The sequence below is a fragment of the Canis lupus genome, chromosome 7 (assembly GCF_048164855.1).
Source record: "Canis lupus baileyi chromosome 7, mCanLup2.hap1, whole genome shotgun sequence".
Classification (NCBI taxonomy): domain Eukaryota; kingdom Metazoa; phylum Chordata; class Mammalia; order Carnivora; family Canidae; genus Canis; species Canis lupus.
In genome coordinates this window covers 70,068,886-70,089,073 of record NC_132844.1, presented here as the reverse complement: position 1 = coordinate 70,089,073, position 20,188 = coordinate 70,068,886, and the positions used below count along the sequence as shown (strand labels likewise).

The following is a 20,188-nucleotide window of genomic DNA, read 5'->3' as shown; positions in this document are numbered from 1 at the left end:
TATTTTTTTAAGCAGGCTCCACACCCAATGTGGAGCCCAACATGAGGCTTGAACTCACGACCCTGAGATCAAGACCTGAGCTGAGATCAAGAGACAGAGGTTCAAATAACTGAGCCACTCAGGACCCTTATACTGTATAGTTTTTTTAAAGTTACACACTGTAAGGGGCATCTGGGTGGCTCAGTCTATTGAACATCTGACTCTTAGGCTCAGGTCATGACCTCAGGGTCATGAGATCAAGCCTGACATCCAGCTCCATGCAGAAAGTGGAGTCTACCTGAGATTCTCTCTGTTCCTCTCCCTTTCCCTCTGCCCCTCTCCCTTGCTCATTCACTCAAATGCTCTCTATAAAATAAATAAATAAAGTCTTTTTAAAAATATTACACTGTGCAGCTTAAATATATGTGATCTTTATTTGTCAATCATATCTCCATAAAGCTGGAAGAAAATTTTAAAAATAAATGCATTAAAAGAGAAAATCAGAAGGACATAGAGTATGCTAAAGAATCTGGAGTCGGGGCAGCCCTGATGGCTAAGTGGTTTAGTGCCACTTTCAGCCCAGGGCCTGATACTAGAGTCCCAGGATTGAGTCCCACATGGGGCTCCCTGCTTGGAGCCTGCTTCTCCCTCTGCCTGTGTCTCTGCCTCTCTCTCTCTCTCTCTGTCTCTCATAAATAAATAAATAAAATCTTTAAAAAAAAAGAATTTGGGGTCAATACATAAATATTAAGATATTTAAGAAATTTATAAAGGCAAGTAAACATGAATATATGTCTTAAATTAAAGCCAACCATCATAAGAACTGAATCAGTAAATGTAACTTCCAATCTAGCAGGAAAAAAATCAGTCTATCAAATGGAAAGTGAGAAAAAGAAGGAAACAATATACATTAAATACAAACTCTGAAATGAGTTATAAAAATAAGTCTCAATATATCAGCAGTTATAAGAAGAATAAACTATATATATATTTAAAAAAAAGAACAAACTACGAGTCATTTAAATAAATGCACTTAAAGTGGGAAGATATGTAAAGGTTGAAATTAACAGGAGGAAAAGATTTACCAGGTGGCAAATATGACCTCAAAAAAGTTGGGCAACAATCTCAATACACAACAAAATACATTTCAAGGTTTTAAAAAAGTGCTTTGATAAAGGACCAAAAAAAGATTCTTATATAATTAAAAAGAAACAAGGAACAGTAATCATAAATGTATATAAAATAAAAAATACAGCCTCCAATTTATATAGCAATAACTGAAAGAACTACAAGCAGAATTGATTTTTTTAATTGCAGTGGTAATTTTAACAAACCCATGTCAAAAACGGATATATAGAAAAATAAGCAAATATCTTAAAGACCAGAACAATACAAGTATTTAAGCTCAGTTATTAATCAAGCCTTAACAAATAAGAAAATGAATTCTTCCAGATTACAAATGACTAAAGTAACAAAACAAGTGGCTGGAATGATTCTGGATTGCAGGGCAGGAAGCAAAGGGAGCAGGGAGACTATGAGGATCTTTACTGAGAAAGTTACTGAAATTTGAATATGTATTGTGGCTGAGAATCGTATTATATCAAAGTTTAATTTCCAGGGTGTTACCATTCTCCTCTATTTATACAAAAGAATGTCCTTGCTAAGAGCAAGAAACACACTGAAATACTTAACAGGAGAGGGGTTTGATGTCTGCTACTCTGAAATAATTAGAACAAAACATTAGAGAAACAGAAACAGAAAAAAAGACAGCAAACATAGAAAAATATTAAAAATTACTGAATCTAGACAAAGTGTCATAGGAATTTTTTTGTACTATTCTTATAATTTTTCGTAAATTTGAAATCACTGCAAAATTAAAAGTTTTAAATTTTCATAAACAGCGTTTGAATTAAAACCAAAATTATAAAGAACATAATAATTAGAACTGACCAGAAATTAAAACACTAGCTATCAAAATTTGTTAGATACAATTAAGGCAGAACTTAAAGGAAAACTTTTTACCTTTAAATATACTTTTCAGGAAACAAACAAACAAAAAAACCTACGTAATAAAATTACCTAAGCATTCAATTCAAAATTTAGGTAAAGAGGAATAGAACAAACCCAAAGAAAGGAGGAAGGAAATAATAACGTTAAGAATAGAGATAACAAAATTGAGAGCTAAAGGCAATTAATGGAAACAGAAGCTTGCCTTTGAATATATATATATATATATATATATATATATATATACACACATATGAAAAGATACATATATCTTTATATATACATATATATATATATATGTTGTATGTGTGTGTATATATATATGTTGTTCTGGAAAAGAGAATGAAAAACAAAAGCTGCCCAACTATTGTATAAAGGAATTTTTATTACAAGAATAAATAAGGAAATACAAGAAAATGTCCATGCTTTTATAAAAGTAAACACAACACCCTAAGTAAGATATTAACTAAACAAAACCAACAGTAAATACATAACTATAGGATAATCAAATAGGGTTTATTATAGGAATGCAAAGATAAGTTTCACATAAAAAAAAATCTCTCTCAGTGTAATCCCCATATTAGGATATTAAGAGAGAAATGTATGTATAATGTAACAAATCAATGATGAAAAATGATTTTTTAAATTTCATAATCTACTTATGATTTTTTTATAAAATAAACTCTTAGACAACTAGGAATAAAAAAAATTATTTAACTTAATTTAGTAAAGGTTGTACATAAAAACCTACAGTGAGGATTTCTGGGAAGATGGAGTAGACCTATTTCTCCCTATTCCTCTCACTAAGTACAACTAAAAACCCTGGACATTATATATAACACAAACATAAGAAGACTCTGAAAGGTAGAGATAAGAAGGCAGACCATATGGGACACAGGACCTGGAGGAACGACACAATGGTGAGCAATTTGGGCTTTCTTTTTCCTGATACATCCCAAACTTGGAGCTGAAGAAACTAACAACTTGGAAAGGCCAACTGGCATAAAACAAAGAAACAAAAAGTCCCAAAAGCCTGATATGACTAGCCCAAAGGCTGATATCACTAGCCAACAGTCTAATTATCACTAGTCAAACATCTGATATCACTAGCCAAAGACCAGGACAGAGGCAACCTATCAAGACCAGAAACTTTTACAAAATAAACTGCTCTGTTCCAGGCAAACACCGTAGAAATAACTATGGCCCCATTCCTATTCACACCAGAAAGGCAGAATGGGATACCTAGGCTTCCACCCTTCTAAGACTATAACAGGGCACCAAACATCACCCTGCAGTAGTATCCAAAAAAATCAGTTGGACACCAAGAATTCATTTCTTCAGACCAGTAATGAGGGACTCTCCCCAATACGTTAGAGGAATGGACTGTAGGAGGAGAACTCTTACCCCTGTCCAACAATGATGAGAATGGCCAAAGTTCTCCAAACACAATGAAAATTATAAAAGAGGAATCTTGAAACATTGAGAAACAAGAACAAGATAAGCAAAATATATGGGTAAATACAATAAATCTTCTCCTCTTGAGTTTTCTAAGTTACATTAGATGAAGCAAAAATTATAACAGTCTGATATGGTTCTAAATGTGTGTACAGGAAATATTTAAGACAATTATACTACATATGAGGGAGGAGAGAGGTAAGGCTTCTACACTCCACTCAAACTGGTAAATGATGACACGAGTAGACAACAGCTAATGTATGCATAATGTAATACCTAGAGCAGCCACTAAAAAATGTTATACAAAGAGATACGCTCAAAATGACTGTAGAGGGGCAGCCTGGTGGCTCAGTGGTTTAGCACCACCTTCAGCCCAGGGCCTGATCCTGGAGACCCGGGATTGAGCCCCATGTGGAGCCCCTGCGTGGAGTCTGCTTCTCCCTCTGCCTGTGTCTCTGCCTCTCTCTGTGTGTCTCTCATGAATAAATAAATCTTTAAAAATTTATTTTAAAAAAACACTGTAGATAAATAAAAATGGAATTATAAAGTGTTCAAATAAGCCACAGAAAAGCAGAAAAAAATAAACAGAAATGACACAGAGAGAATAAGTAGAAAACAAAAAATTAAGTGGCAGAATTAAGCCCTAGCATATTGCTATGAATTGAATTATGTCCCTAAAGTCATACACCGAAGCCCTAACCCCCAATGTATTTGGAGATAGGGCCTTTGTGGAAATAATTAGGGCAAATGAGTTTGTAGAGTAGAGCCCTGATCTCATAAGATTAGTGCCCTTATAAGAAGAAATATCAGGCAGCTTATTCTTGTTCTCTCTCCCACTCTCCCTCTTGCATATGAAATAAAACCAGAAGGCAGCCATATGCAAGCCAGGAAGAGAGAACGCTTACCAATCATGCTAGCACTCTAATCTCAGACTTCCAGACTCCAGAAATATAAGAAAATAAATTTCTTTTGTTTAAGCCACCGAGTCTAGAGTATTTTGTTATGGCAGCCCAAGTAAATGAATATACATATCAACAATTATATTAAATGCAAATGGTGTAAAATTGTCAATTAAAGGCAAAAATTGGTAGAGTGGATTTTTAAAAAGTGAGCCAAAGATAAAATATCTAAAAAACAACAACAAAAAACCCAACTCAGTTCAATTCAAATATATGCAAGTTAAAAGTAAAAGGATAGAAAAAATATATTATTCAATCATTAATCAAAGGGAAACAAGTGAGCATACTACTTCCAGATAAAATAAACTCTAGATGAAAGAAAATTAACCAAGACCGTTTGGGACATTTTATGATAAAAGGGTCAACCTACCAAGAAGACAAAATAATCCTAAATGCTTACACGTAAAAAACTGTGCAAGCTGTAAAATATGTGAAGCAAAAACATAAAATCCACAGTTATAGGGACATCTGAGTGGCTCAGTCAGTTACGCCACTGACTCTGATTTCAGCTCAGGTCATGATCTCAGGGTCCTGGAATTGAGCCTCGCATTGGGCTCCCTGCTCAGCAAGAAGTCTGCTTCTCTCTGCCCTTCAGCACCTCTCCCCACTAGTGCTCTCTCTCTCTTTGTCTGTCTCTCTTTCAAATAAGTGAATAAAATCTTTAACAACAAAAAAGTAGTAATAAAATAAAATAAATCAAAGCCTATGAAACATAGGTAAAGCAGTGTTGAAGAGAAGTTATAGCATGAAAAGCATATATTTTTTAAAAGGAAAAGCCTCCAATCAATAATCTAAAGCTCATACCTCAAGAATCTAGAAAAAGATCAAAGCCAAAGCAAGCAGAAGAAAGGAAATAATAAAGATGAAAGCACAATTCAATGAAATTGAAAACAGGGGGCACCTGGGTGGCTCATTTGCCTTTGGCTCAGGTCATGATCTCAGGTCCTGGGATAGAGCCCCAAGTTGGACTCCCTGCCCAGCAGGGGTCTGTTTCTCCCTCTGCTCCTGCACCCTTGCTCATGCTCTCTCTCTCACTGTATCTATCTCAACTAAATACATAAAATCTTTTTTAAAAAATGAAATTGAAAACAGAAAAACAATAATGAAATTCAATGAAACAACAGATTCTTTGAAGAGATCAACTAATTGAAATTCTGGCAAGACCAACAAGGAAAGAGAAGATAGAAATCACTGATAACAGTAATGAAACAGGGAATGTCAATACAGACTCTGCAGATACCAAAAAGATAATAAGGGAATACTACAAACAACTCTATAAATATAAATTTGAGAATTTAAACAAAATGGATCAGTCTCTCAAAAAAGACAAACTATTACAACTTACCCAATAGGAAACAGGTCATTTGAATAGCCCTATATATTGAGTTTGGAATTTGAAATTTAAATTCCCGAAAAGGGAAACTCTGGGCCCAGATGGTTTCATCTGGAGAATTCTACCAAACATCTAAAGAAGAATTGACAGAAATTCTATACAGTCTCTTACAGAAGAGGAGGAAACACTTTCCAATTTGTGTTATGAAACTATTACCCTAATATCAAAACCAAATGGAAAAGAAAACTGCATACCTATATCCTGCATCAATATAACCACAAAATCCTTAACAAATTATCAGTAAATATGATTCAGGAATATGTATAAAAAAACAGTAAACACTACAATTATTGAGGTTTTTCCAAGGATGTGAAGCTGGTTCAAAATATTCAAAAATCAATCAATGCATTCTATCATATTATCAGGCTAAAGAAGAAAAATTATCAAATCAACATAATTATATCAATCAATGCAGGAAAAGCATTTGATTAAATTTAATGCCCATTCATAACAAAAACCCAGGAAAAGAATGGGAATAAAGCTAACATTCTCAAAGTGTTTTTTCAAAAAAGAGAAAAAAAAATGAAAAAGGCCTACAGCTAACATTATACTTAATAGCAAAATACTGAATGTTTTTCCTGTCAGACAGGGACAAGGCAAGATATCCACTCTCACCACTCTTATTTAAGATGGTGTTAGAAGTTCTAGCCAGTAAATAATGCAAGAAAAGAAAAATGTAATCACATTGGAGAAGGAGAACAGAAGCGGCAGCAGCTCAACCTAAGATGGATTATGGACTTAAATGTAAACGATAATTTTTTTTAAATAGGGGAAATCTTCAGGATGTAGAGCTAGGCAAAAAATTCTTAGAGTTGACAACAAAAGCATGATTAATAAACAGAAATATTAATAAACTGCACCTCATCAAAATTAGAAACATTTGCTCTGTGAAAAACCTATAAAGAGGATGAAAAGACAAGCTACATGATGGAAGGAAATATTTGCAAACCATGTGTCCAAAACAGAATCAGTATCTAGAATATACAACAAATTGAAAATTCAACAGGAAAAAGCAAACACTCTAATTAGAAAATAGGAAGAAATGAAGAGACATTTCACAGAGTAGGATACACACATGGCAAGTAAGCACATGAAACAATGTTCAACAATAGCCATTAAGGAAATGCAAATTAGAATTGCATTTGAGATATTGAAATTGAAATTGAGATATCACCACACACCTGTTAAAATGGCTAAAATAAAAAAACAGTGGCAATACCAAATGCTGGCAAGGATGTGGAAAAACTGGATTGCTCATACATTGCTGGTATAGCCACTTGGGAAAACACTTTCGTAGTTTCTTTAAACATTCAACTCCTGAATGATTCAGCAATTACACCACTGGGCATTTATCTTAGAGGAATGAAGACTTATGTCTACACGAAAACCTGTACATAAATGTTTAGAGCAGATTTATTCATATTATCTAAATACTGGAAACAATCCAAATATCCTTCAACCAACTGTGTTATATCCATACCCTGGAATACAATTCAGAAATAAGAAACTGTATATTTGCAACAACCTTGTATAATCTGTAGAGAAATATGTTGAGAGAAAAAAAACCAATCCCAAAATGTTATATACTGTATGTTTTCATTTATAAAACATTTTTAAAATGACAAAATACAGAAATAGAGAACAGATTAGCAACTGCCAGAGGTTAAGGAAGTTGTGGGGCAATAGGGAAGTGGGTGTGGCTCTAAAAGAGCAATATGAGGGATCCTTGTGATGATAGAAATGTTCTGTATTTTAACTGTATCGGTGTATCCCAATTGCTATATTGTACCAATGCTTTACAAGATGTCATCATCAGAGGAAACTGGGTAAAAGATACATGGGATCTGTTTGTACATTTTTTTTTTTTACAACTGTGTGTGAATCTATAGTTATCTCAAATAACAAGTTTAGTTTTCTTTTTTTAAAGATTGTATTCATTTATTCATGAGAGACACACAGAGAGAGGCAGAGACACAGACAGAGGGAGAAGCAGGCTCCCTGCAGGGAGCCCATTATAGGACTCAATCCCGGAACCGGGGATCAGGAGCTGACCCTAAGGCAGACACTCGGCCACTGAGCCACCCAGGCATCCCAATAAGTTTAATCTTTTAACAAGCCTACAGCAAACATTGTAATTAATGAAGAACATTTAGTTGCATTTCCTTTAACAATAATGCTCATTGGGATGCCTGGGTAGCTCAGCAGTTGAGCTTCTGCCTTTGACTCAGGGTGTGATCCCAAGTCCGGGGATAGAGTCCCATATCGGGCTCCCTGCGTGGAGCCTGCTTCTCCCTCTGCCTGTGTCTCTGCCTCTCTCTCTCTCTCTCTGTCTATCGTGAATAAAGAAATAAAATCTTAAAAAAAACAACAACACAATAATGCTCATTGTCACTGCTTCTATCTGGCATAGCCTTAGAGTTCCTGGTCAATGCTATGAAAAAGAAAACTAATTAAGAGTTTTAAGGATTTGAAGGGATACTCTCAGAGTTTGCTGATGATGCTATTACCTATCTGGAGAGAGAGGGAGAATATCAACAGCAAACAAACCACTGAAACCAGCAAGAGAATCCAGCAAGATTGTCTCATGTATGACCAACCCACAAAAATTGGTTAACTTCTAATGTTTGCAAATTCTACATATGATAAGGCATTAATATCCAGAATAAATAAAGAACCTCTGTAACTCAACAGAAGCAACAAATAAAACCACATGGAAAAACAATTTAAAAGTGGACAAATGACATGAATAGGTATTTCTCTAAAGATGATATGCAAACGGCTGACAAGTATATATAAAAAGATGTTCAACATCACTAATCGTTAGAGAGATGCAAATCAAACCCACAATGAAATACCACTTCACACCATTAGAATGGCTACTATCAAAAAAAAAAAAAAAAAAAAAGCGGGCACTTGAACAGATATTTGCATACCCATGTTCATAGCAGCATTATTCACAATGACCAAGAGGTGGAAGCAACCCAAATGTCCATCGACAGGTGAATACATAAACAAAATGTGCAATATATATACAATGGAATAGTATTTGGCCTTAAGAAGGAAAGAAAATCCTGTCCCATGCTACAACATGGATGAACTTTAAGGACACTATGCTAAATGAAATAAGCCAGTCACAAAAAGACAAATACGGTATGATTGCACTTATATGAAGTATCTAACATAGTTAAATTCATAGAAACAGAAAGTGTGGTGATTACCAGGGCTGAGGAAAGAGGGAAATGGGGAGTTGTTGTTTAATGGGTACTGAAGTTCAGCTTTGCATAATGAGAAAGTTTTGGAGATTTGGTGCACAACAATGTGAATGTACTTAACACTACTGAAAGGTACACGTGAAAATGGTTAAGATGGTAAATTTTGTTATGTTTTTAATACAACTTTGTAAATGTTGGTTACACTTCCCTACACCAGAAATAGCTGCTTTGAAAATAAAATTACAAAATATAACCAATCACAATGACAGCAAAGTCCATAAAATTTCGAAGAAGTAACTGAGCATACAAGGACACGATATGAAAAAGTAAATTTCAAAAAGCATAATAAAGAGCAAACAAGTTGATCTGAATACATGGGGAGATACCCTCTGTTTTTGCATTGGATGACTTATATTTTTAAAAAGCCAATTATCCCCAAATTGCTGAATAAATTCAGGATAACCTCAATCACAGTTCTAGTTTAATTTTGAGGAACTTGAAAACCTTACAGTAAGATATATCAGAAAAAATAAAGATCCACAGTTACATAAACCTTGGCTTAGGGCAGGGGAGACTAGAAATGAGTATTTTCTCAGGTCCCCGAGCAGTAATATTAGTCTTCTGTTATTACTGAGGTCTTGTCCCTGCATGAGGCCTGAGGCCGAAGCCCAGGTTTTGCATCTTTCTACCCCTACCACCACCCAATGCCACAACTTTGGTTTCTTTCCTTCAAGTCAAGTCAATGTGCCAATTGTCCTACACCTGTCCTTCTTAAGATCCACATTTCTCCAAGCCAAGGTCTGTCCCAAGCGCTGGCATGTAGGATATCACAGTTTCCAGAGCTCTGTGGCTTCCCTTTGCTTTCAGCCTCGCTCTGAGAGCAGAGGGAGGCAGAGAGCGAGGCCAGGTTTTAACTCCTTTAGCCCCCTCTCAAGGTCACCTTAGACTGGCTGTGTTCCTTGACTGAAGGGCACTGTTGCCAGCAAGGTAGTGACACTGAATCCTGATAACCCCTCTAATCTCTTGCCTTTTTGGACTTTGGGGTAGTGACAGGTCAGCTGCTACCTCCAGTTTATACTGCACTACCCTCTACCTACTTCTTTGTAAATACTTCTTTGTAAGTAGACTCTCCTTGAACTATCTTATTCTGAGTGTGCCATTTGTTTTCTGTTGACGCTCTGGGATAATGAAAGTCATTTCTTTCTTCATTCCCTGCCTCTGACCAGCCTGGCCAAGGGCTCATTTGCAATGGAAAAGTGCAAGAGAAAGGTTCTGGAGAGTAGGTCTAGTCTCCCACTGGGGAGCAATCCTTTTCGGTTTGGGGCCTTTCTGCTTTCTGTAGCCCTTGGGGATTGGTGTGGCAAAAGTAATTTTCCTAAATAAACATTGAGATCAGATACCAATCTTTTTCTGGCCTTTTCACATGACTATGTACATGAATAAGGAGACAAAGAGAATCTGGAATGCAAGTGCATGCTGTCACTCAGGAAAAAAGCACTGAGGATACACCCTCCCATGGTGTACTTGAGCTTTATTCCATTGCCTTTATTTTTTTTTTTTTAATTTGAGTATAGTTGACTCACAATGTTGCATTTGTTTCAGGTGTATAACATAGTGATTGAACTCCTCTATAAGTTATGCTGTGCTCACCGCAAGTGTAGCTACCATCTGTCACCACACAACGTTATTACAATATCATTGACTATATTCCTCATGCTGTGTCTTTGATTCTCATGACTCATTCACTCCATGACTGGAAGCCTGTATCTCCCACTCCCTTTCACCCATGTTGCCCAGCCCCCCAGCCCCGCCCCTCTAGCACCCATCAGTCTGTTCTCTTGTATACATAGGTCTGATTCAGCTTTTTTTTTATTCATGCGTTGAGGCTTTTTTTTAGATCCCACCTATGATTGAAATGATATCAAAAGAAGAACCTCAAGCTTGAGGTCAACACAGTTCTCTGAAGTATTGCTATCTGCTCCAAGGGTTGAAGGGACTCCCTGCATTGTGCACGCCCTCATGAACACTTTTATGGGTGGAGAGTGGGACTAGATGACCTTAAAAGTCAATTCCAACTCCAAGTTCAGCTTTTAAAATGAGCTAGACATTGAGAGAACCATGTATTATACCACCTGGATTAGATATAACCCAATAGCCCAACTACCTCTCTCCCCCCTCTCTCCCTCTGTCCCGGTCTCTGTCTCTCTCATATACACACTCCTCTTTTTGGTATTTGATTATGTTTAACATTCTACTCTCCCCACACAGCCCCAGAGCTGGCCTACCATTACCCTACTTCTACTTTCTATCCAAGCACCACTCATTCTCCCATGTAAGGACATGTAGTTCCTCCCTTTTCTCCCTAATCTGGCTTCTTGGATCCCAGGAGATCTACCCAGCACTTTTTCCTACTCCTTATCTGGAAGGGGACAGCTTTCCAAACAAAAACACACCAAGTTAGGGCAGAGGGAAGCCTGCCAGGAACCTCCAGAGGAGGACTGGAAGCTATCCAATTAGCTGACTCTCTCTTTCCTTCCCCTGGGGTCCTGTCACTTTGATTCCCACTGCTGTGACCAGACCCAGACCCTTTGGATATGCAGCTTCTTCAAAATTAGCCAGGCATAGATACCACCCAAAGCCCTACACAGACCAGACTAGCATTTCAAAAGGAATTTGCTTTGTCAAACAAACAAAAACAAAAACCATGAATGGAAAAACGAAAATGAAACCACATACAACTTTAAACAGCAAGTTTTTAAATCAAGTCAAGCAGAGATGGAAGATTATTTACATGATACACAAGCTCATCCATTACATGCTATATATAAATGCAAAAAAAGGGAAATACAAATCTGATAAAATTCCTAGAGATTAATTTCTGAGCCTACATTTGCCAATTAGCACAGTGCACAGCACTTCCCTCTTCCAACCTTATATGGCCTTGCTCAGAGAATAATCATTTTGGTTTTTTTTTTTTTTTTTTTTTTTTTTTTAATTTTTATTTATTTATGATAGTCACACAGAGAGAGAGAGAGAGAGAGGCAGAGACACAGGCAGAGGGAGAAGCAGGCTCCATGCACCGGGAGCCCAACGTGGGACTCGATCCCCGGTCTCCAGGATCACACCCTGGGCCAAAGGCAGGCGCCAAACCGCTGCGCCACCCAGGGATCCCCAAGAATAATCATTTTGAATTCATGAGGACCGTCCCCTCCCATTGATTTCTCCAGCAAACTCTTTCCAGAACAAATGCTCTGATCACAAGGTTCCTTCTGGGGGAGACCATGGATGTAAAGGAGATCAATTCACTGGTTGTACAAACCCTGAGCACCTACTTTGGACTTAAAGTCTGTAAGAACTTCCTATCTGTAAGTCTATAAGTCTGTAAGTGCTTCCCCCATTCTTCTGTAGGCCCCCATCAGCACAGAAACAGTCCAAGGATGAATAGTTTCTAGCCCCCATGACCACTCCACACACACACACACACACACACACACACACACACACACACACACATACACTCATGGATACCAGCACATAAGAAGGTTCTGCAGTCTTCTGTCTCTTCCCCCAGCTCACCAGAGTCTGACTTTGAGTATTCCTACATAGCTACCCACATGCAAATGTACATCAATAACCCCTCGTTTTCCCTCCACAATATTCCATTAGGCTAAGGTGCTTCAGTACTTGTCTTTACTTCTGGTTTCTCTTCCTTGCCTGAAGTCTCCTGTCCCACTGGGATTCCAAAAACAATGCCACGCCCCAGCTTTCTGTGTCCAGCAGGTGTCGCCCCTCACTAGAAACAAAATGCACCTCTCTTCTACAGTGCAAAATTTGTACCCCAACAGTGGATGTCCCTTGGATTAGGGGTAAAAGGGAATGAAAGCATGGCTCTGAAGAGTGGCGTGCTCACTAGAATAAGGCCATCTACTTACTTCCAGTTAAGGTAGACAAACATCCTATATAGAGAATTTGTTCTTTGATCTTGGACAAGTTATTTACCTCTGAACCTTGCTTTCTTCATCTGTGACATGGAAGGAGACAATCTTTTCCTCTTGGCATTATTGGAAGAAGTAAATGAGATACAAATACAAAGCCTTAGCCCAGCACCTAGGTCATGATAAGCACTTGAGCTATGGGCTCTTCCCCATTTAGGGTATGGAAGAAATAACTGCCCAGAACTCCCATCCCAAGTTAAGCTCTGCCCTTTGAGTCCTATCTGAGGATGTGTGTCAAGGCTGTGATGAGGATCAACAAAATAATACACATAAGGCACTTGGTCCAATGCGTGGCCCAGAAAGTTGAGTAAGAGGTAATAACTACCATCACTACTGTGGGCTCAGTGTGTGCCAGCAACACTCTTAGCCATCTGTGAGTATGAACACATTCAATCCTCCTAAGACCCCTTATGGGGCAAGTAAACTGTTAGCTCCCTGCCTCTCCCTTATCCTGTGACTCCATCCAACCACAGTTTAATTTCTTCTTATGAGTTACAGATCAGAAGACTACCCCTAATTCTGTCATGTCTAGAGGGAATAACTAGGAGGAGGTACTGACTCCTCCAGTCAAGTAGGAGAGAATTAACCCCAACCCATAACTCTGCTCATGGGCCTTCCCCAGGGCCTCAGGAAAAAGCATAGAAAAACAACATTTTCACTGGAGTTTATTCCTCAGAGATGATCACCAGTGACTCACTGGCTCCTGTGGCACAGTGTGGCCCCCGGAAGGGCCTTTAACCTCCCTCCCCAGATGATATTTGACCCAGAGATACAGCCTTGGACAATAACTTGATTACAGAATATTCCCAGCAGTGAGTTCCCCCCAACTTGCTAAGGTCTACATGGGATGGGCTGGGAAGTTCAAAGATCTGGATGGAGAAACCATAGGATCCAAGAAAATTTGTAGGGTCTGAGGATGTTGGGGGGACATGGCAACATCATTAAGAGTTTGAATCTCCTCACTGGGGTAGAAGTTGTAGGATTCTGCCTCTAGGAGACATGTTGACCTGCAAAAGAAATAGAAAGGAGATAATGAGGCTTCAAACCAACTTGACCCCATCATCTGTCTCTATAACCATCCATGCAAGCCATACAGTGGTATCAAAAATTCTAGATCACCAAGGAGCCACTTTCAATCGTCTCCCCATAGATGCTCAATCAGATAGAAGAAAGGGGTGTAGGTGCTACTATTCCCTGCCCCTAATACCAACAATGGCAATTTAAATTATGCTCTTGGCTACATCCTGGTGGAACCTCACTCCTACTATAAGCACCATTAGCTGAGCCCAACACAGACTCCTGAGATCTCTCACTCCTCCAAAGGACCTATAGGCAAATGGACCAATAGAGATGTTACCTTCTGGATAACTGGTTCCAGGGAGAAAAACATAGCCTAGGAGAAGAAAATGTTTGATTAGAGGACAGTGGATAAAAGTGCCTGGCATCACTCACAGCAAATGAGGTAGCAATGGGAGAACCACTCACCAACAGAAAGTGAGCAGAAACTAGGAGCAAGATTGGCAACAGGAGATTAGGGGTGGCACTCACCAGAGGAGCCAGCTCTCCGCCAGCTGAGCAAACCAAGAGAGAAGATGATGAAGCCCAGGCCCAGAGTCACTCCAGACACAGAAACCTTCACTGTCTGCATTGGGGACAGCCCAGGTGCTGCAAAAATAGAAACTTACTATAACCAATCTGTTGCTCATTGCCAGAGAAACTTAATTTAGTACAACCTCCACCTAGTAGGTGCAAAGGTGTTCTAGCCTAATACCAAGGGTCTAGCTCACACCAACCTACTCCCAAGGAAACAGACTTTCCTCAACATCCCCATCCTGTAGCTCTCTACTCCTAGAGTAGCACTGGGGGACCCCTCTCACCAGAGTTGGCACCCTACCTTCCAGGTCCTCTCTAATACAGTGGGACCTCTCAAGGCATCTTTTTTCCTTTCTTCACCCTGAAGTTCCCTCACCAAAGAATAAAGGACTCCTCATTCCCCTTTCTATTTACCCCATAGTGACAATTTCTGCTCCCTTATGTGCTCTACCTGAGTATTTGTCTATTAAAATGTCTTTCCACCTTTCTTAACTCTCAATGATCCCATTCATGAGTTACCTGAATACTGATGAATCTTTTCCTGTCCACATCGAGATTTCCGGAACCTGGCTCCATCCCACTCCATAGCTCCCACCTCCTGAAACCCATTGTATTCTGAATCCCACCCCACCTGGATTCCTTTCCCATGCTAAAATAAATATTCCATCACCAAGGGAAACTCTGGTGCATGATGAGAAGACTCCCAGGAGAGTTCAGGTGTGCTTGTAGGTTCCTCTCTCTGCTCTTCATGCCCTTCTCAGCTGCCCAGCAAGACAACACTCCCCAAAGGGGGAGCCCAGTCTCAATAGCCAGGCTGGGATTCTGTTCTCTAGCCCTCCATAGATATCCCTCTTCATTTCTTCCCCTTCTCTTTCCCCATATATGTGTACCAAATCTCTTGGTACGTTTAATTACTTCCAGTCCTGGGGTTCAAACAGTGCTCATTGATTCCTTGTTCATTAGCCTCCAAGCATGTAAACCAAAGTGTTTGCCAGCCATGGTTTTTACTTCCCTAATAGAGTAGCCCAAATTCAGTACCACCCCCACACCAAGAGAAAGTCCTGTTTCTTCTGAAACCTTTTTTATTCCAGTAATGGGATGTAGCCAATTCCCATTACTGATCAGACAATACAATAGTTGGAATCTGAGGATCCTAAAATGTTGTATCACAATTTTTGGTTTTGAAAAGAAGGTCACCAAATCATATCCCCTTTTCAGGACAGCCATGCTGCTCCCTGCCACCCTCGGGCACACATAAAACAGCATCAACCACACCACTATGCCATCAATGACAGTAACTCTTTCTATTCCTGTATCCCATCGCTGCATTTCTGGTTATCAACCCTCTACCAGTTCCTCCAGACTTGCTTCCCATTCTCAGCCTCTCCCTCCCTGCTATATACCATGGACCTGTCCATGTCACTCCCTGTGCCAAAATGTTGGTGTTCCTTTTTTAGCCACCCTCTCGCAGCTCTCTGCTTCAACCCTAATTCCTCCCACCCACCATACACTTACTCCAGTCCTCACAAACAGGCTCAGGGGCCCCGATGTGCTCCACAACACAGGTGTAGGTATCCTCATAAGAAGGGGTTGTAGCTAGATGGGAGACAGTCTGATATGTCCAGTCTCCATTGGGCTGGGCCATATTAAGGGCACTACTGTGAGAAGGGACAGGCTGCCCATTCTTCCTCCATGAGATGGTCACATCAGCTGGATAGAAGCCCCACACGTAGCAGGCCAGCATCACACTCTCCTTCGTGTTAAAAGGAGTGGATTTGGCTACTTGTACAGTTGGTGGTCCTGCATAGGGGGAAAACATAGTCAGGAAAGAGGACAACATTCTGGCTTTTTCTCCAACCTGGTTTCTTTCCTACTTCAATTTTTCCTGGCTTCTGCCAACCTACCCTCCCCACCCCCACTCCATGCCTCCACATCCCTTTGGAAAAGAGGAGTTAGGATTTACTCCTGCTTTGCTCTTTCTTTCCTCCCATTCTTTCACTGCCCTTTCCTTTCTTTCCTGCTCCAAAATTACAGTTGATCACATTAAGTAGAAGCCAGTTCTGAATTGCAGGCTGTTCCAGAAGTCGCTGTATTTATCTCAAGTATATAAGCTAACAGTTGTCAAGAGTTGTAGGTTGAGGTTTGTAAAGGTAGGGAAAGACATCTGCTCTCAAATCTAATTTAACAAACTAAGTGGCTTCAAATGAAGCAGCATTTTTTACTTCAGATAGTTTAAGGAAACGAGCCTAACTCAGATCTAATGCTCTTAAATTTGGAATTGTGTAATGCAAATTTATGGAATTGTTAATATTGCCATTCTCTACTACTTTATTCGCCTAGATGACCCTCTTGCTTGCCTCTATCTTGGTGCTGTTCAAAACAGAATCTTATATAAAAATCCAAGAAATTGTGTTAAAATGCAGATTCCCTAGGTTGCTTCCCAAAATATTTTCACCAAGTGGATCTGTAGTGACATTCAAGGGCTTGCATTATTTTCTTTTAAGAATGAAATTTTTAGAAGATTTTATTTATTTATTTGAGAGTGAGGGACCGAAATAGCAAGAGAGAGCACAAGCAGGGAGGAGAGGGAGAAGCAGGCTTCCCACTGAGAAGGGAACCCAACATGGGGCTCGATCCCAGGACCCGTATCATGACCTAAGGCAGACACTAACCAACTGGGCCACCAAGGCACCCCAAGGTCTTGTATTTTTAACAAACATCTTCCCTAGGCAATTCTGAGAAAAGTGGCCCAGAAATCACACCTTAAGACACATTACTCTGTCTTGTGGAGGTCTTCATTTTTCTTTTACCAATCTCAAGTCATTCTCAGTGGAAGGGCTTTGGGGCAAGAAAGCATGTTGAAATCCCCTGGAAAGCTTTCTAAATATTCCTATGCCTGGGCCCATCCCAGACCTAGAATATCAGAACCTATGATAAAGAGGCATGAGCATTTGGAGAAAAGGCATTCTGGCTATTCTTACACATTCCTGGTTGAACTTAATTCTGCATCCTGAGATACCCTGAATAGAAGGAAAGCATGCTTACTCTCTCAATAGCTCCCTAGTGGCCTCTTTATTCACCCATCCCCATCAACAACCTTTTGAGGGTCAACACTCACTCTTTCTATATTCCGGGTCCATACATTTTCTGCTTGTTTCCTCCCCAAATCTCAAATCTCTTACTTATGGAGGGATGGAGCGATCCTCCCTGGCCTCCCTCCCCTTTCCAACTGTGCTTCCCAATAGCCCCTTTGCACCCCTCTCTCCTTACGTGTTCTGTGGGTCAGTGATCCCCAGAAGGACTGGGTATGTGTGGCACAGTCCTGGAGCCCATTAGACAAGCGCTGGTGCAGGTATTCCTGTTGGTTGAGGTAATCTGAGAGGTAATTGGCCAAGACATTCAGTGTCCCAAATTCATAAGGGACCATTTTGGCCTCATCTGGATCCCAGCAGGTCAGCAAATCCTTATTGAAGGAGACACAATATGTGAAATCCTTTGGAGTCCCATCATCATCCAACAGACAGGAGCTTTCCACGTGAGCTATAAAGCCACCTACAGAAACCACAGAAGGACGGCAGCTCAAAGACCTCTGCAGGAAGCCCAAGCCTCAGTTACACCTAATGAGTGGGGTGTAGTTTTCCTGCCTCAGGTAGCATCTAGAGACCACACTCATGTACTGGAGTCTCTGAGAGCACAAATTAAGGGAATAGGTGGTAGTAGCAGAGAAGTTTTCAGATGCTATTTCCTCTTTATGAGACTAAGTATGGGAACAAGAATAGACCAAAATTATTAGCTAGTTCAAGCACAGCTTACCCAGGACAAGGCCATCAGTAGAGCAAATTATTGAATGAGAAAGGGGTCAAGAGAAAGAGTCAGCTTTGTTGTATGCTGTATATATTAAATATTCACTCCAATATATATTTATGAAGCACACACACATATTATGTGCTAGGAGCTGAGGATGCATCAGTAAACAAGACAGATATTGCCCTTGCCCCCACTCCAGGAAATGATATGTATTACACAAATAATTATACAAGCTTAATTATATTAAGATCACTACAAAGATAGAAAGGTACAAAGTGCTATCAGAGTACATACTAGAGAGACAAACTAGTCTGGGATGTCTGAATCCAACTGACCCCCCTGTCCCAAAGGAGCAGAGGAAGGGAAGGTCCCAGGCAGGAAACCCTTACCTTCTCCGGTAGAGCCCAGACTGAGGCCCAGCAGCAATGGTAGGAGTGTGGTCATGCTTTGCTCTAGGAACACTCCAGGAATTCAGTCCCCTGGACCAGTTCTTCCAGGGTCCTTGGGTCCTCGCCTGCTCCAGTAGCCCAGCCTGGGTAGATGTTCTCCAGACCCTGAGTGGAATACCGTATTGCCCCGGCTCCTTGATCCCCACTAAATGAATGATTTGGAGCCACCCATCCCCTAGATACTAAACCCGTTCCAACCACCTCTTCTAAGTCAGTCCCAAACTAAGAGTTGTCAGATTGGTTAGAGAGGCGAGGACAAATACAGAGACAAATCGCTGAGTGCTTTAGCCTAGCATCATCAGTTACCAGGTAAATCTTATCCTGCCTTAGGCTTTAAACAACTCCTTCTCTTAACTCTTTCCCTGTGAGAAAGACCAGTCTGTAGGTGGATTTCCTTAATCAGTGAAAAGAATAATCCCAATATTCCCAGAACATTTGTAACCTGGGCAGCCCAATGGTTTAACTGTTTCCTTTCAATATCCTTCCAAAAGACTGGGACTAGATAACTTCTCTTGTCCCTTAGAGTACTCAGATTTTGAGCAACCCTTGGTCTGTCCTGTTACCTGGAGATGGAGGTGGGATGGTGAAAGGCCCTTCCGGAGCTGTGGCAGAGCCAGGAATACTAAGATGGAAGGAGGTATTAGGAGAGTACAGAGTTATCTTGCCTCAAAACACAACTGCAGAATAAGGGAAGCAGCTCCACTTTAGAGGTTGGAGACAGACTGGAAAATCCCTCCCTGGGATTCCATTGCTTTTTTTGTTCTAGCCAGCAGAACTTCATTTCATCCTTTCTGCTTTTTGGAGCCAGGAAATCCTATCCTCCACCACTCTGAGCTATCTTAGGGCAGACCACAGGACAACTCCACTTAAACCCTTGATAAATAGCTGGTAATGGATCAGTTCCCGAAGCTCAACAGCCTCCCCAAACTCAACATTCAACAGTGTGTCTCTCCCACTGAGCCTATCTGTCCCAGAGCAGGTCCCTGCATATGAAGCCACTAGAAAAATAAGACCTGGAAAGGCAGATTTTAACTGGCAATTCATTCTCCTATTCCACTGCGAAGTATATAGCTGGTGGCTTTTTCTATCACAAACTTAAAACCCTAAATTGGCTTCTCTCTATTCCCCAGTGGCTTCAGAGCTGTGTCTCCTCACCTTAGTTTCTGCAAGCTTTTGGATTTGATTTAGTAGTGAGCTAAATGAAAGAGGATTAGGAGACCCTTGATACCACACTTACCTGTTCTCCTCCCCAAAGTCCCTAATCTCAAGAGAGTCAATATTTATGAAGAAAAAGAAGCATGTACCAAAAATGAATAGAAAGATGAAAATAAGAAACAAA

The 20,188-nt window shown here is 40.0% G+C and overlaps 1 protein-coding gene across 1 annotated transcript; it reads right to left on the bottom strand.

Moving 5' to 3' along the window:
• Positions 1–13,648: 13,648 nt before the first annotated feature.
• Positions 13,649–19,278, bottom strand: LOC140637235 (HLA class II histocompatibility antigen, DM beta chain). The gene is made up of 6 exons (XM_072833523.1): positions 18,790–19,278; positions 17,864–18,145; positions 16,109–16,393; positions 14,549–14,665; positions 14,358–14,393; positions 13,649–14,007 (listed from the first exon to the last, which is right to left on the bottom strand). The coding sequence occupies exons 1-6, from the start codon at positions 18,842–18,844 to the stop codon at positions 13,991–13,993; spliced, it is 792 nt and encodes a 263-aa protein (XP_072689624.1). The 5' UTR covers positions 18,845–19,278; the 3' UTR covers positions 13,649–13,990.
• Positions 19,279–20,188: the final 910 nt, after the last annotated feature.

Excerpts from the sequence above, each read along its gene's own strand:
- LOC140637235 (XM_072833523.1), bottom strand. The coding sequence starts at position 18,844 with ATGACCACACTCCTACCATTGCTGCTGGGCCTCAGTCTGGGCTCTACC. Across the intron at positions 16,394-17,863 it reads ATCACTGACCCACAGAACAC|GACCACCAACTGTACAAGTA; the intron begins GTAAGGAGAGAG and ends CCCCCTATGCAG. Across the intron at positions 14,666-16,108 it reads GCCTGTTTGTGAGGACTGGA|CACCTGGGCTGTCCCCAATG; the intron begins GTAAGTGTATGG and ends CTATTTTTGCAG.